The sequence below is a fragment of the Zeus faber genome, assembly GCF_960531495.2.
Source record: "Zeus faber genome assembly, chromosome: 21".
Lineage (NCBI taxonomy): Eukaryota > Metazoa > Chordata > Actinopteri > Zeiformes > Zeidae > Zeus > Zeus faber.
Window position 1 is genome coordinate 11,500,488 of NC_137208.1, and position 16,775 is coordinate 11,517,262.

The 16,775-nt window shown below is 44.2% G+C and overlaps 1 protein-coding gene across 1 annotated transcript; it reads left to right on the forward strand.

Moving 5' to 3' along the window:
* Positions 1–226: 226 nt before the first annotated feature.
* On the forward strand, positions 227–8,483 carry LOC307246769 (uncharacterized protein). Its single transcript, XM_080022783.1, has 7 exons — positions 227–296; positions 2,189–2,400; positions 3,153–3,242; positions 3,471–3,563; positions 3,664–3,774; positions 4,579–4,702; positions 6,155–8,483. The coding sequence occupies exons 2-7, from the start codon at positions 2,353–2,355 to the stop codon at positions 7,843–7,845; spliced, it is 2,157 nt and encodes a 718-aa protein (XP_079878909.1). The 5' UTR covers positions 227–296; positions 2,189–2,352; the 3' UTR covers positions 7,846–8,483.
* The last annotated feature ends 8,292 nt before the right edge of the window (positions 8,484–16,775 follow it).

Below are 16,775 nucleotides of genomic sequence, written 5' to 3' on the forward strand. Positions count from 1 at the left end.
ACTAAGTATCCATCATTGAAAATGAAATATAAATACAATCAAACAAATACACACATCAGTAGTTGAGTCCCAACGTTCAGCTTAAATGAGATAAAAATTCAAAAAAAAAAATTAAATAAATGCGCGCAGAACTTGCGGCGCACGTCAAGGGCCGCTCCTGACTGGACGGCGTCGCTGTCGCTCGTTGACGACGTCACGCACAGAAGGCGAACCGACGAAGTCGACGAACCTGACGCTTTCGTTGAACTCCGCTCGGGATGTCTTCTCCAACGTGCAGTACACCTCAACGTCAACACGTACTGTAATTATACTAAATAAATGTACACTGAGGATGCGTTTGATGGAACGTTTTCTTTGTGGCCGCACGTCGCTTCCATTTGCGTGAAAGTGGTGAATAAAAAAACAACAACAACAACAACAACAACAACGAAACAGCTACCTTGAAGTGTTGTCGTGCACCGTTCTCCGCTAAAATATTATATTTATATGCATTTATTTTTATTTTTTTTAATTCACATTTGATCAACCTTGACCACATGTGGCGTTCCTTCGAGTTGGGGAAGCTGCGAAAAGCATAGTTAGCCGTGAATAAGTGCATAATAAAGGATTTATGAACCCTAACGAGGCACTGTTCCGGCTTCAGATACGGTAGCTGCAAAAGTAATAGTTACCTGTTAATAAGCGCATTGTAGCATTACTGCTAGCGTGTACTATCATTCACACGTATAGTCTTATTTACACATAATGTTGATAAGCATCTTATTAGGACTTAAATGGGCCTTAGTACCTATTAACTAACGCTCGTTACAAGGACCTAATAAAGCGTTACCATTATTATTATTATTATTATTATTATTATTATTATTATTATTATTATAAAAGCACGCACGGTTACTAAGGTGTTACATTCAATGAGTTGCATTTTAAATGTCGACAAATAAATGAAAATTGTCGCGAGACTGAACGATTGGATTGATCGAGTTGTCGTGGCTTTTATCGTGAAAGGCATTCCCACCAGAAGCCCGCGCACTTTTACTCTGAAGAAACCCTGCCCGCAAGTCGTCGTCAAACTTCCTGGGCTTGACGGGCCTGGAATGTTGCAAACAATTACGGGGATGTAATGTCCTGTTTGGACAGACGTTACACTTTTTACGCGATTTTACCGTTAAAATTGCTTCCGGCGTAAGGCGGGGGGGGGAAAAAAAAAAAAAGCATGAAAAAAACCAAGAGTCCAGGTAGGTTTGCGGTCGAAGTTGTATCCCCCCGTCTGGCACGACACTGGCGGTGAACCGTTCGCCTCCTCGTCTCGGACCCGGCTCCCGGCGGCTCACTCGGGGGAGGGGAGGAGGGGAGGGGGGGGGGGAGGAAGGAGTCGTTCGTTTCAGTTCAGTTGGTGCAACGCGGGGTGGTCGAGGGAGGAGTGATGCGAAACTATTGATCGTGGAAAACATTTTAGCTGGATCGTATAATCTTTTTGCAATATATATTTCAAAGTGAATAGCAGAAAGACGTGTCTCGCATGACACGCTGTTTGGATAACTCGGCATTCATATGGTGTCTGAGAAAACAGTCTCTAATTATTTGCTCGATATTAATGCTTCTTTAATATTTCAATGCTTCATTCTTCCAATTTTGGATTGTTGTTTGTATGCATTTCATCTGACTTCCCTACCCCACCGGACTTCAAAATTGAGGGGGTCCTCCTGATACATTTACTTTAAACTGCATGTTGAGCTGCAGTTTAGTGTACTGCTGTGGAGATGGTGTTCATGTGAAGTTTCTCCTTGAACTTGCTGGACTTTTGGAGGTTCTTCACCTTTACACGACCACTTGATAGCTCCCCCACCTTTTCACGACCACTTGGTTGAAAATCTGATGGACCTTTGGAGGTCCTCCACCTTTCCACGACCACTTGATGATGACTTGGTAGCTCCTCCACCTTTTCACGACCACTTGACGAAGACCTGATGGACTTTTGGAGCTCTTCCTCTTCACATCAACACCACAGTCTCTGGAAGCGCAGCGTCAGGCTGACTGCTGCTGAAAAGCAGTCATTACACTGCATTACATAACGTCATTTAGCTGCGGATCAGATACTTGGTGACGGATCAGAGCCCTATCTAATGCATTAAATTGACATCAGTAATATTGTCATCCTTGTGATCGGTCACTTTATTGTCTTACACAGGTTTGGCTGCATCCCCTCTTCCCCTGCCCTCCCTCCGCCTGCTGGTCTCCCCTCTTCAGCTCGCATATTCGTATATATGGCAGGTCATACTGAAGAGAAGCGTGAAGAACTACGATAAGGTGGAGGAGTTTGTGACCACAGTGACACAAATCATTCCTGAACTCATGAGCTCCAAGCAAATTGTGCAGTTAACCTTGGGGTTGAGGGCAAGGGTGAGAACATGTTTTGTCTAATCTGTTTCGGTTGTATGAATGTGTGTGTTTTCACCCATTTAACTCAAATCAATAACATAACACGGCGAAAACCATTTCATTAACCAATTGGCTAAATTATTGACATTTTACATTCTGATTATAGCAAGCAAGAATCCCTTGTTAACTTAAATTGGCGCAGGATAACTTTGTGCATCGGTAGTCCCTCAAGTCTAACGGCTGCGAATAACTTTGGATTTGGAAAACAAATGCAAAGCCAAATTGAGAGTAAAGAATATATTTACTCTCAAACTATTAATTATAATAGATACAGCTCCCTAACTTGTATATTCTGAGTAGAAAATTTAGAGAATTTAGAATTTGTTTTGTTCTCAGAAGATTCTACACTGTGAAGTTGTGCATCCCCTTGCACTCCAAACTTCTGATTAATAACAATAAAAGGCTCTTCTTGCACCAACCTGTGAGACATTACCGCTTGCGTATTCATTCAAACTTCTCGATCATAAAGGATTTGTTACAATTGTTTTAGATGGTGTAATGTCGATTTAGATGACATTGACAATCTTGTTTTAAATCATGTTTACACTGATGTTTCAGTCACACATGATAAATAACGTATGCACGTAAATAAACTTGTAACTATAGTTTATAACATGCTAAATCATTTTTGGTTCATCTCTACTCAATAAAATAAGCGATGTGACAATTGCGCTCTATTTTTGTTTTTTCAATTTGTGTAACCTGTTTTGCAGATCATTTTGGAGTTACTCAAGGCGGATACACCAGATTCCCAGGCCGTTCAAGCTCTCATAAATAAATTGAGGATCTCCACATCCGCTGATGTAAGATCATGATAATAAACAAACGAGTGGTTGGTCAATGCAAGGGTGCATGTTGTGCAACTGAAATTTGGGGGGGGGGGGGGAAATTGTAAACGAGGAATTTTCTCTTTTGAATGAATGTGCAGGGTAGTAAAATCATCCAAAAAGTGTCCTGTAAGTGTGCAGTTGGTAATTAAAGTGTATTATTTTTGTATAATATATAATAATTAGATAAATCATGGGTTGCAGAAGGACTCAGAAGTGGAGATGTGTCAGACTAACTTCATGGTGTTGGTCCAAAGTCTGCTCAGAAACGCTGCTGAGAGGAAGCACTTCTTCCAGGTTTGTAATGTTAGACTTTCACATTGTGAAGCATCACCTACAAAAATAAACACAATTTACAGAGCAACATTAGAAAAGTTGTAACCGCTGTTCTCTGCAGGATGTGTTCCCTGTGCTGTATGGATCAAAGTATGATACAGCACTGCAAAGTCTCATTGCAGGACTTGTGTGGAAGCTGGAACAACTTCTTCCTGTCCCCAATCTGACCCAGGTAGGAACCTGCCACTTATGACAACCAATTATAGGGTTGCAGAAACTATCCTTCAACTAATTCCCTGTGTTAGCAAAGATCCCCCAGTTGGGGATCCTTATGTCAGGTATTAGGCTTGGGCAGATTTACGATTAAATTGTCTATCGGCGATTGACCCCGTGGATTGCGATTGACATAGATGACAGATGATTTTTATTTCTTTTTTTATCAGAGAGAGAGAGAGAGAGAGAGAGAGAGAGAGAGAGAGAGAGAGAGAGAGAGAGAGAGAGAGAGAGAGAGAGAGAGAGAGAGAGAGAGAGAGAGCGAGAGCGAGCTCAGAGCTGTTGAGTAACCACTGGTGATCGAAACTCACTTCCCTGCTCTACAGTCCCCTGCGAGACTTTAAAAGGGACAGGTGTTAAAAAAAGAAAAGGCACATGGATCCCCACCTCCTGTTCTAGGCAGTTTGCCGCTCTGGGCAAACGGAGCAGCAGCACAGCGGAGGTGCGCCGAGGTTCGAGCCCCTCCCCCCACACACACACTTGAGTTCCGCTCTGTATGCAAATCTTGTGATAATAATACAGCAATATATAATCTCACAGAGAAAGATTTCGATTTATTTTGTTTCCTTCATTCCTTAACGTGTATGGAAAATGAAAAATGTAATACAAACTCAGAGAATTGGAGCAGAGTTACTGTCGGGATGTGTAAATAATAAATCCTGCACTTCTGTAACGGGGTAAGTCGCATTACATTGCATTTTAAACGCAGGCAAAACCCCCTTAGCAGTGATAGAATGTGTTCTGTCCCGTCTCCACACCTCAGCTCGGAGCCATGATCACCACTCAGCCGTCGGTCTTGGAAGAATGTGGAAGCTTAATGCCTGACCAAGGTGACCTGAAGGTCCTTCTCCTTCACCAACAACCCAAGGGACTCCTGAGCGCAAACGGTACTCTTCGTTTTAGCTGGGAGTGTTTTCATTTGCGCATGTAAAGGTAATTAAAAATGAAAAGAAGATGAGGGAAGTGTAGCTCATCGCGTCAATTCAGGGGGGCACGGAGGCACGCCCGCATGTCATCTGACAGTTATCTGACTGTCTGATGGGCCAGCTGCCTGATGTCGTGTACCAGTCGCAACTCTTCCACTCAACAAGGCAGACTATTTGAATCCGCTCCCGCAATTCTTAACGCCGCCGGGCGATTGCTGAACGTTCCCACCTCCACCCCAGTCTCCAACTACAGCATTAGAAGATAACACTAATAACACTGAATCTGTTAATGCTGGCTCAGTTTTTGTGACCCATGTTTGTTTTTTTGGTTGTTTTTTTTTGCAGCGCTCTCTCTTGCGCAGTGCAGGCAGGCGTACCCTATGTTGCAAGGGACTAAAAAACTGCAATGGAGCCTTGACACCAAACATAATTGTATGCCTATGATTTGGGAAATAATAAAATTATTCAAACTTGACAGCGTTCCTGACTGATGTTGGTGCGGTTAAAAACCAACCAGCTTCAGAGAAATCAGTAAAAATCACAATGACGATTCACAAAACATTTCCACAGACAGTGGCATATCAAAATGGATATGCGTTTGGAAAGATGCAGGAAGGTGTTCTGCTGACGTGTCTTATTCTTTATGCAAAATGTTTCAGAAGGCTATATCTATAAACCAAATAAGGTACTTGCTGTAGCCATTTTATTAAAGACTGTTCAAAGCGATGTCTAGATGATCCACAAGCACGCTTTCACACCTGAAATCAATGGCGCATTTTCTTTTATTGAACCTCTTGGCCACTGGGAGAGAGCTTGTCTTCAGGGACGGTGAAGGCTTGTTTACAGAGATCGATTCTCTTCTTCTCAGTGTGGCAAAAATCGGCACACACCCCATTGGTCTACTCCGCTCATGTCCATGATGTTTGTAGGTCGTCAACCTGTGCAAATCAACACGTACTGGGTCGCAAATCCAGTTAGGTAACCATTATTCAGAAACCCTGATCAATTCCTAAACAATTCCTTACCTGGTACACCTGAAGCACGCACACACAGAATGAAGGGATTTTTTGTTTGTTTTGTGTAGACCATGGGGAATTTTTGTAGCTTTTTTATCTAAAACAAAACTCAGAATTTCTCAATGGTTTCATGAATGAGAAGGTCTTTGTGATCGTTATTGTGAATCACTGAATGAGAGTGATATAAAACCCTAATCACAGACATACAATCTGATACGGAAACAGTCAACTAATATGATTGTGGTATATAGCCATTTTGTGAACATTAATCCCTTGCAAGTATAAAATGTACATTTCAAAATAAACACACATTTCAAAGTAGTAGCCATTCAGTTTGGTGTTTTAGAATAAATCCATTTTGAAATCAAACTAACCCTGGCCTACCCTGTTCTTCCAGCCATCTCCTCCACTGTGGGCGACTGTGTGCTATCCTCCCTCTCCACCCGCCTCGACCCAGTAGAACCACCAGCATCACAATCAGTCTCTGAAACCGCCGGAAGCCCACCCCCACTCAGCGACGCTGAAGACGCGGAAGCCATGTCAGATGACACGGAGACCCCAGCAACTCCGGTGGACACGAGTGCAAAATGTGTTAGTTCGAGTCCAAAAGACGAAGCGGTTACGTTGAAAGAAAAGGAGGTCACTGAAACCGAGGGGGTCGGTGCCGCGACCGAAGAAATGTGTCCATCTCAGGAAATCAGTCGAGAGACTTCTGATACAGCGCAGTCCGTAACTCCACCCCAAGGTGTAGACGAAGGCGCGTCACCACCCAAACTCGTCACGTCCCCAGAGAAAGTAAATCTGCAACAACTCTCTGAAAGGTCGTTGCCTTTCAGGATAATTCAAGTGCCGGTTGGAACCACCAGTGACGGAGCGGGCGACAGGGGGGACCAGCAAAGGCCTCAGACTCAGCGAGTCACGCTGCATCAATGGGTCTCACAGATCGCCATTAACAGTCTGTCGCTTCCCGCCTTGCCGCCGCTCACTCCTTCCAAATCAGGCCCTGCGGTCGGCACGAAACCCCCCGTGAAGAAGAAGAAACAAGCCAAGCCCCCGGCCAACAGGTTCATCTGTAACGTCTGCGAAAAGAGCTTCTCCTACCAGTCTCAGCTGACGGACCACCAGCGGATCCACACCGGAGAGAAGCCCTTTGTCTGCACGGCGTGCGGCAAGAGCTTCCGGACGCAGACGTTGCTCAACAGCCACCTGATCACCCACAACGCCGCCCGTCCGTACAGCTGCGGCCAGTGCGGCCGGTGTTTCCACAAAATGCCGTGCCTGAGGAAGCACATGCTGGTCCACAGCGGCCAGAAGCCGTTCTACTGCGGCATCTGCAACAAGGGCTTCACACAGTCCACCTACTTTAAGCGGCACATGGAGTGCCACACCAGCCAGACCAGCTTCCCCTGCGAGGAGTGTGGCAAGACCTTCCCGACGCAGTTCAAACTGGCCAACCACCAGCGCTGGCACTCCAGAGATCTGCCGCACATGTGCGAGCGCTGCGGGAAGCGCTTCCTCGTGCCCAGCTTGCTGAAGAGACACATGGGTTACCACATCGGCAACCGGCCCTACCTGTGCTCCCAGTGCGGCAGGACCTTCGTCTACATGTCGGACCTGAAGAGGCACCAGCAGGACCACGGACCGAAGACCAAGCTCCCGTGCCACGTCTGCCAGAAGAAGTTCTCCAGCAAGTACTGCCTGAGGATCCACCTGAGGATCCACAACAGGGAGAAGCCCTACGCCTGCCACATCTGCGAGAAGGCCTTCACTCAGATCGGGAACCTGAAGGTGCACGTAAGGTTGCACACGGATGAACGGCCGTACAGCTGCGACCAGTGCGGGAAGACCTACAAGCTCTCCTCGCACCTGAACGTCCACAAACGGACTCACTTGTGCAAGAAGCCCTGGACGTGCGAGACGTGCGGGAAGGGGTTCACTATCCCCGGCCTCCTGAGGAAGCACGAGCAGCTGCACGCCAGGGAGGCGGCCGGGTTCTCCGGCAAACAGCAGTACAGGAGCAAGAGGAAGAAGCAGTCCCTCAAGACGGACTACGACGAGGATGGCGACGACGGTAGTGAAGACTACTGACGTTATTAGTGGAAGGGTTGACTGATCGCGCACCACGCTGCGTTCCAGGACACAACAGATTTACATATATATTTATAATTATTTCTATACACTTGCAGATAAGAAAACAGTATTTTGTGACACAGGGAGTCATTACATTTCCTTTACCAGTCAGTATGAATCATCAGTGTACAAATGTACAAGGACGTCACGATTTATTTTAATAACCACCATTATATGTATGACTTATTGTAAACTTAGTGTAAACGTACACGTTAAGTTTTTAAGTATAGTACAAGAAGAGAATCATGAACATAAGTATTTATGTAGTTTAAACTAAATCAGTTTGTCAACTTGTCTGAAATGAAGATAGTTTGCTTTTTAATGTATCATTGGATTGATTTTGGATTAAGTCTCATAATTAGATGCTTTAGTGCAGTGTTATTATTTATCATCTTAAATGGTTACCATATTGTCATGAATGTAACATACTGTGATACAAAAATGTATATTAGTGGGAGCTTTATTTTGGGGGGGAAAAAGTTTTGGTCTGAAATCATCGGATGGATTCTTTGACTTTGTAATCTATAAACAGATATTGCTGTTATTTGAAACCATGTAAAATACCATGTGAGTATCATTAAAATCCCGCTCTTCCATATCACTCAATCTCGTATGAAAATAAATGAGGAAAAGAAAAAAACAGGATACCTGGTTTTGCTGCTTTGTAGAACTTTGGGAAACTATTCACACGATGACAGCGTACTTTTACATGGACAATTATTACATGCCATTGTGCATACAGTACATATACAATTCAAATGAGATACATTTGAATTGCGTACAGAAGAACGAAAATTATTTAAAAAGTCTAGAATGTCTTCTAGTGGTTTGCAACTTCCCTGCTTTACTTTCATTTACCATGTTTCAGAAGTACTTCGCTGCCTAAGTGTCTGCAGTAACTACCGGCTGACTACCAAACCTATTTTTTCTCAAAGGTTTTTCCACATAGTTCCCCACAGGGCATGGAATTCCTGGCTGTGCAGGGAATTTCAAAAATTCAATCCCAGCCATAGAAGGTCAGGAAATTGTATTCACCTTTTAGTCGTGGAAAATCATGCATTGTTTTTTTAATTGTTGTCAAAAAAATTCTTAAATGTTTGGACAGGGTTGAAGGCTATTTAGCTTACTTGGGGGGAGGGGGGGGGTGAAACATGGTTATTTATATTTATTATGTTAAAATAGCACAAGAAAACTCTGGGCTGATAAGATACATTGACTGTAAAGGGAGTGATTTCTTTGGGGGATTTCACCTTGATGAACAAATCGATCCCCCTTATTCTTCAAAATGTGGTTTTGCGTCACAGTCTACCGACTTCATAAACAATAATGGAGCAGCTAGGATTCTGTCAGCCCTGTTCATCTTTCATAGTTCATTCTCATGTTATTTCCACACACTAGTCTTTAACCCATGAAACGTATTCCTATGAAGCAGAAAACGTGAACAAACTTGCAAGCTCAAAATTACGGAGGACATTTGCATCTTTTTCACAATTTATTTGTTTTCCTTTTTATTTTAGATTTTGTGACCATTCCCTTCACATCTCCAGCCGGGTTCGTGTTATCCCTTGTTTCCATCCTGGGGAGACGGGAGGTAAAACGTTGATGTGTGGAGACTCGTGCTTAGTGTGTGTGTGTGTGTGTGTGTGTGTGTGTGTGTTAACCCGCGAGTTCCTTTGAGGTCCTCAGATTTATATTTTACTCTCCCCTAAGTAATGACATTTGCCCTTTGAAAGGCAGGGTCCTGCGTTTGTTTAGTCCGATTAGATTACTCTAGTTGGTTTGAGTGCCTCCTCCCCCTGTGGGAGTTTGGATCTGTGGATTTCGACGAGCTTTGATGTCTTCTCTTCGGGGTTGTTTTCGTTGCGATCCCCAGGGAGGATGCATTGGAAGAGGCAATATTGGTCCCATCCCCGCTTGCAGCCTCCGATGCGGCAGAGGTATCGAATTCCAATTTAATTTATTAAATGAGCTGCAATGAAATTCATGTCGGGCTCGAATTTTTCTAGACACTGCCGTCGATGTTACCTCAGGAAACTCTGAACGCTCTTTTTAAGCGGCTCAAATAAACATGCTACTGTAGATACAAACTGTCATGGCCGGAGGAGCCCGGTACAACCCCAGCGTTGTACTGTTTGTCCAGCTCAGCTTCTCCACTGCATCAGTGCGGGGATTCGGTGCCTTGCTCAAAAGCACGTCGAAGGTACAGTAGCTTTAAAGTAAGGGATCAGTGTTACCCATTTTGCTTTCCCTCCCATGGCATTTTGTTCTATTTTCCTGTAAAGCCAACCTCTGAACGACACAGAGGAACAGAAGTTATTACCGCTCCCATGTTTATCACTGTTGATTTTGCCCGTTTTTTTTCTTTCTTTTCTTAAATAGCAAAGCGTGACAAGGAGCGAGCAGGAGACGACTCATTTGGGCGCCTGAAGTAAATGAGCTCGGGAATATTATTTTGCAGCAGATCTATTATAGAATAATCAATACGGCCATGAGCTCAGGCCACGACCCCGGGAGCCGGAGCCGGGAACCTCGACATTGTAGATGACGTTACAAACACCGAAATCGAAACATTCGACCAGAACGTCGAGCTCCTTGTTTCTGCTGAACATACCTTATATGATTATAGTCATTTGTAACCACTATTCAGTCAAAAAAATACAATTTTTCTGTAAACAAGTCGAAAGCAAATGTTGAAATATCCTTTCAGATGTTATCAGTGCAGCCGAAATAGAATCTTTTACATTTTCAGAAGTCAATCTGAAAGCTTACAGTATGGAGTAAATATTATAAAATGTATTAAATATTTATGCTTTATATATTTTATAATTACATGTATGTGCCCTACTGCTGCATATGAAGATGTAGTGGTATAGAGCACCAGAGCCCAGAAGGTGCACGAGGACCCAATTTCACACAGGTGTGCGGCACCGGGACCAACCCTGTGCCTTTCCTGAGCAGGTAAGCCAAACAATTCTGGGGCTCCTTGTGAATATTTGTAATATGTCTTGTGGCGATGCGGCTTCGACATCCTTTTATTGCGTCGGCTTTTAACAGGGACGGGCGGAACGAGGCCTTGCAAAAGACCAATACAATTGGAGCTTTTGAGTCGATCCGTCAACGAAGCACTCTCAACATTTACTCAGCAGCCGCGGTTCCAGCAGCAGTTGATAATCTTGTTAATCATCTTCATTCATCAAGAGTATGATTTGTGTCGGACAAACAGAATGTCGAAAAGTCTTCCAAAATAGTTTCATACAGCGATGGAGATTTGGGGCGGTTTAAAATTAATTTTACAGGTTCGGAAAGGCCGCTGCATTTTTGTCCCGGGGGGTCCTCCACGCTGGTCAGGTGGCTGTGCCCTCGGTGCCTCGGTGGTAGCCCTGACTGTGGCACAACGTCCTCCTCTTGTGTCGTTCGCTCTGTTGTCATGGAGTGACCACAGGTCGTCGGCATCGATGGGAGCCACTGTTGAGTCTCCCTGTCCAATGTATAAGTCAAGTGAATTTTATAAAGCATTTATCACAGAATGTGAAAGTGCTATAGTTTAATTTTTTAAATATATATATACATATATATATATATATATATATATATATATATATATATATATATATATATATATATATATATATAGCACCTCTGCGGTTTTGCCCCCAAACCTGCTGCAGTGGGGTTGGTCATATTAGCCGGCTTCACTTATAATCTATGTTGGATCACCCTCACCATCGGAGTAATCTGGAATATAAAAGAACGAGATGTGTTTCAGTATTTACTGTTTTCTTTTGTGCTGTATTTTAATTGCGGTTTTGGACAGATAGGGTAAATAGACCCCAAACGACACAAAATCATCCTTGGACAACCGACATTGAGTCGACATTTCTGTCCTCAGACTGGATGGAGCTGCTCCAACTAACTCCCTCTGGTCGTACAGACGCTGGACCATTGTAAATGTGCTGTTCCACCGTGTGTCCCCTTCTCGGGGCAGCTCTGGCGGTGGCCTGCCCATTCGTCGTTGGACATCTGCCAGCCTCCCCTTTCCTGTTGTGCTTGATTTGAACGGGCCCACAATGTTCCCTGCCCTTGATCGGATGTGACCATCGGCCATTTCAGCAGTCTCCTCAAGAGCCTTTTTCACCACTAAATTCAGTGTCTGTGCAAAACATGATAGCTGGCTTATCTCCATCAGTGATGCACATAGAAGCACATTGGATGCAATGTCTGTGACTACACACCTGACTTTGCCTCGCCGTCCCCGTCTGCTAAGAGCAATTATGTTTTGTGTGTGAGTTCTGGTGAATTTTACAACACCCGAAACACAACACCCGTCTGGAACAAAGCGGATTTTCTTTGAGGAAATGTAATGTAACGCCCAGGTGTGCATCCGTGTTACCTGAGCTCCAGATGTCAGGCCGAAACCGACTGCTATATCCCTGATCTATGTGTATGTATGTGACAAATAGCCTCTTGAATCGTGAATCTTGAAACTCAGCCTTCGCCTTCTCCTTGGTTGTGTGGTATTTCTGTGCTCCCCTTGTAGGAAGGGTGTAGGCTGGATCCTGCTGCCCTACAAGTGCTCTGAAGACGTAAACCTCCACCACAGAAACTGGCTGGCAATCTTTGACAACCATTTCCACCAGTGCAGCATCTAGTTCTTGTTTCCGTCTATGATGACAGAATAATGGAAATATTTATTACTATAATAAAATTGGAATAACGATATTAAGATACATCTGTATTTTTCCACTTACAACTCATGACCCGTTGCATGGTATTGTGTAGGCCAACATACCTGGTGGTAGTTCTTTTTAATTTTTAAGCCCAGTGGCGCCGTGTTCGGAAACCCGGCATCACGTGACCAAAAGTGTTGTGAAACTTCTCTCGGGACGCTATTCTGATGCAACGAGTGTCGAAGTGAATGCCGAGCCTTTTCAACTTTCATTCATATTTACTGGGTCCCTCCTCTTATGGTTTTATCTTAGTTACTTAGTTAGTTGGTTAGTTGGTCAAGTAGAAATTCTAAGGTAGCTACTGTGTTCAGTCTAGGACATATTGTGTGTTATCACAGGGTGCGTTGCATTGACATTTCACTGCATATATGTATGAAAGTATGTATATGTATGTGACGAATAAACCTCTTGAATCTTGAATCTTGAATCTTAGGCTTGTCTCACTACTTCAAGGGTGGGAGATGGGAATTGGGCTCCTTTATGCAAAGTATAAATGTCATATTTTTGAATTTTGATGATTGCGCATCCACTCTCGGTACTCCCAGCACTTCTGAACGGGCATCTGGTGGTTGCTCTGCCATAACAAAACGTTTTCTCTCATTTGCTACTCTATTAAATATTGTTGATTGTATCAGTGAAGGCTGCTTAATTAATTGTATTATATTGATCGATTTGCATTGACACCACGAAATACTGAACAAGTCTGCACTTGTAATTATTCCCTCTGGCACTTGCGTATTGTCACGGCTTGGTAGCCAACAAAGCCATTTGGAGTTTGGTTTATGGAGATTCAGACGCTGCTGCCTGAGGTTCTCTACGGAGTGTGAAGTTGGGCTCAACTGGACGTCTGTGTGTGGCTCCCTAATTATCAGCACAATTGAACATCAGATCTGGTTTAGAATTGTATGGATGTCAAAATTTGTCACTTGGGGCTGGAATGGCGTTCATTCTTTTGAAAGGAGATGTATTTTAAAGCAGTATGCTGAAGTCAGTATTTCTATAATAAATATGAATGTGCTCTTCGCATAGCTCCATAAAGCTATTGTTTATGGATGTTTAGATCTTGGATATTTGCCTATGTTTTCTTATTTTATTGAAATTATCATAGGCATGCACACATTTCTATGCATACACACCACTTAAAGAAGCATGTTATATGATGCCCGAGGGCCGCTGCTGCACAGTCCAGTCACAAAAGTCCTTGTTGGATCTCCAGTAGCCGTACTGGTTTCCTAGTAACCAGGAGCGCCTTGTAATTGGAAACATTGCAACATGCCTTCAACAGCTACTATGAGTATCCGTTTCTGTTTGTTTGGAGGCAGGTCGCACCGCGTTTATCTAAATGTGTGTATACTGTATGTTTGTCTCTTTTTATCCCCCCCCCCCCCCCCCCATTTTTATGGCAAGTTTGAGTTTTAATCCGTTTGGTGGGAATCAAATTTAGTTCTGCATTCAGCAGTAACATTTTTAGAACTACAGTATGTAGGAGAATGTGTTTCCTTCTCATAATTGAAACTATGTCTATGTCGGGCATCCAAATGGCCGCACCATCTCAGAAGCAAAGGATGTAAGTGTGCATGCACCATTGTTGAGCAGTAAAGGACATAAGATCCAGTGACTTGAGATCAACCTCTCCCTACCTAATCATTCACACAAATGGAAGTCCTTTCAAACGTTTTCGTTCAAGGGGACGCATCGTACGGATGCTTGACGATAAGCATGGACAGCGCTGTTTGACATGACTGTGTCTTCCAGGGCGACTAACACCAGTGAAGTGGACTGAGGCCAACATGGTTTAAGTTATAGGATCGGTTGGACTGGAGCAATGCCCTATGAGACCTTTTCAACGGGAGAAGTCCAGTCTCAGCCAGAGCTGAAGTTTTTTTTTTAAGACGTTGGCTACTAAATGGGGGAAGAAATTGAGCGGAGCTGGAATTCAGCTTCAACTTGTCTGAACGTCCCACGCATTGCTTTGTAGTGAAGTCTGCCGGTCATTCTGCCACAACATGACCCTTGGTCTCTCCCTGGGGCGTCTGCTGCTGCTACTGGACAATGTGTTGCAGATGTATGGTTTGCTCTCATCGTTGCTTTGTTCCCAACTGGCATCACTGGAAGGGTTGACCAGCTGCTCAGTTCCAGCTGGGGGAGTGAGGGGAAATTGCTCTGCCACAAGGTAATGTCTACCTTCTCCGTGTCGAGAGATCCTTTGTTCTTCAGAGAGAGAACGTTGAGGTTTGTAGGTTGGGTGGACAGGCTTGGAGTCCACTTAAGGCATGTTGAAGGGAGTCAAAATTCCACTCATATTCATGCCTGGAACAGTCATTAAAGTCAAACTGGAGTGCGGAATACTCTCCAGGTGTTGACCTCCACCATTATTGCATGCAACTCTGGGTGATTTTAAAAAGGCCTTTGTCACCATTGACAAATGTCTTTGACACCACATTAGCTGAGAAAACCTCTGCTTGCTGTGCTCTCTTAAATCACCCAAAGTGCGCAGCGTTTCCCCTTCGTGGACCTTCCGACCCCACCCTCTCACAGCGACGCTTCCACCATGCCTACAGAGAATCATGTGTTAGTGCTGTGACTCCGGATCCTTGTTCAAAGGAAACTCCCTGGCTGGCTTGGCCTCACAGAGCCAGTCCCACTGACTCAGAGACCCACTCCACAGTGAGCCCATTGGGTGAGTCGTTCGTTGTGTGACCTCTTTATGACTACGTATGATTGTTCTGGCCGAGTTTGTCATTTACATCCGCACGCTCACAGCTGAAGATTTCTTAGTATGGATCAGTGGAGAATAATGTAGGGTTATGATGGATGAGTTTGATTGGCAGATCAGAACCGACGGGCAAAGTAATGACCCTGGAAAGTGTTGCATGTAATTTGCCATATGAACTTATGTGCAAGCTCCCCATGAACATGCAGTTTATCTGAAATGTATCTTTGGTTGACTTGTTTGTGGGATGAATGGATAGAAAGTCGGACAGGGACAATGGCATCCTATTCTCATCACGGTAAACTTCTTTACCAGCAATAACAATGCTAGCCAAGAAATGGATAAGTAGGATGCAGATAAAAAAAATAATAATAATAGTATGTACACATCTATCCACAGCCTGGCACAAGGCTAACTAGTAGTGAGCCCAATGTGGGTAAATAGCAATAACCAATGGGCATCACAATAGCAGTACAGATGGTGGCAATTCAGTGACGGCAGCAGTGGCCAATCAACCGGTAGCAAACAGTCCCCTTCGCTCCATGAACTCTCAGCTATTCCTTATCATTCTCCATCAGAGGCTTCCTGGCGTCCTATCATCCTCCACCAAGGCCTCCCAATCAGCTCCGCTATCATCGTCATTAGTCAGCTTGCAAACTCCACGACTCTCTCCGGGTCTGTCAATAACCCGGCCAACGGAAACAAAACAAGGTCCATCACAGACAAACGAAACAGTTAACGACCCACCAACTCAGCAGCCGACAACATCACAGCAAATCGAAATCGGGCCGTCCTTTCTGTCCTCTCTTCAGCCGTCGATGACCATATCCACGCAACCGCTGCCCCCTCCTGAGCTCGATTTCTTCAACCTCAGAGGAGAACTCGAGAGGCCTAGAGTGGCAAATCGGCACCGCGTGGAGTTCCCATCAAGCGTTGAGGCTGACAGCATCATCATCCTTCATGGCCAGTTTTGCAGTCATTGGCCAACAAACTTTATTTCTAATATTGGTGACGTAACAGATCTGATGAGCAGGGCCATGATAGAATTACCATCGGAATCAAGGATTGTTCCAAGAACACAATTAAATCTGGCCAAAGCAAAGAAAGACGGACATCAGCTCTGAGTGAAGAAACTGTAGTTGGCGCACAAACACCTGAGCTGCTCTGGCCTACTCCGCTTGGACTGTGAAGAGTGATCTGTCTTTGACACAAAAACCTGAGATTGCCTCAATAAAAAATAATAAAAATAATATGGTATGTGAAAGTGTGTCACTGCATTCAAGCGGTTGACAAAACACTGCTTGGGGATCCTCAGCCAACAACCTCCGATGGTTTGTTTCATTCCAGGAGTGAGCAATTAAAAATCGGCCAATGTTCAGGAAAGCTGTGTTCACTAATGTCCCCTGTCTCAGGATTAACGCTGACTTCATATTCTAGGACAGCGATTT

What these genes read in the sequence shown, in the direction of transcription:
- LOC307246769 (XM_080022783.1), top strand. Translation starts at nt 2,353, where the DNA reads ATGAGCTCCAAGCAAATTGTGCAGTTAACCTTGGGGTTGAGGGCAAGG. An exon ending in GGATCTCCACATCCGCTGAT is followed by an intron (nt 3,243 to 3,470) that starts GTAAGATCATGA and finishes CATGGGTTGCAG; the next exon opens with AAGGACTCAGAAGTGGAGAT. An exon ending in CTGTCCCCAATCTGACCCAG is followed by an intron (nt 3,775 to 4,578) that starts GTAGGAACCTGC and finishes TCCACACCTCAG; the next exon opens with CTCGGAGCCATGATCACCAC.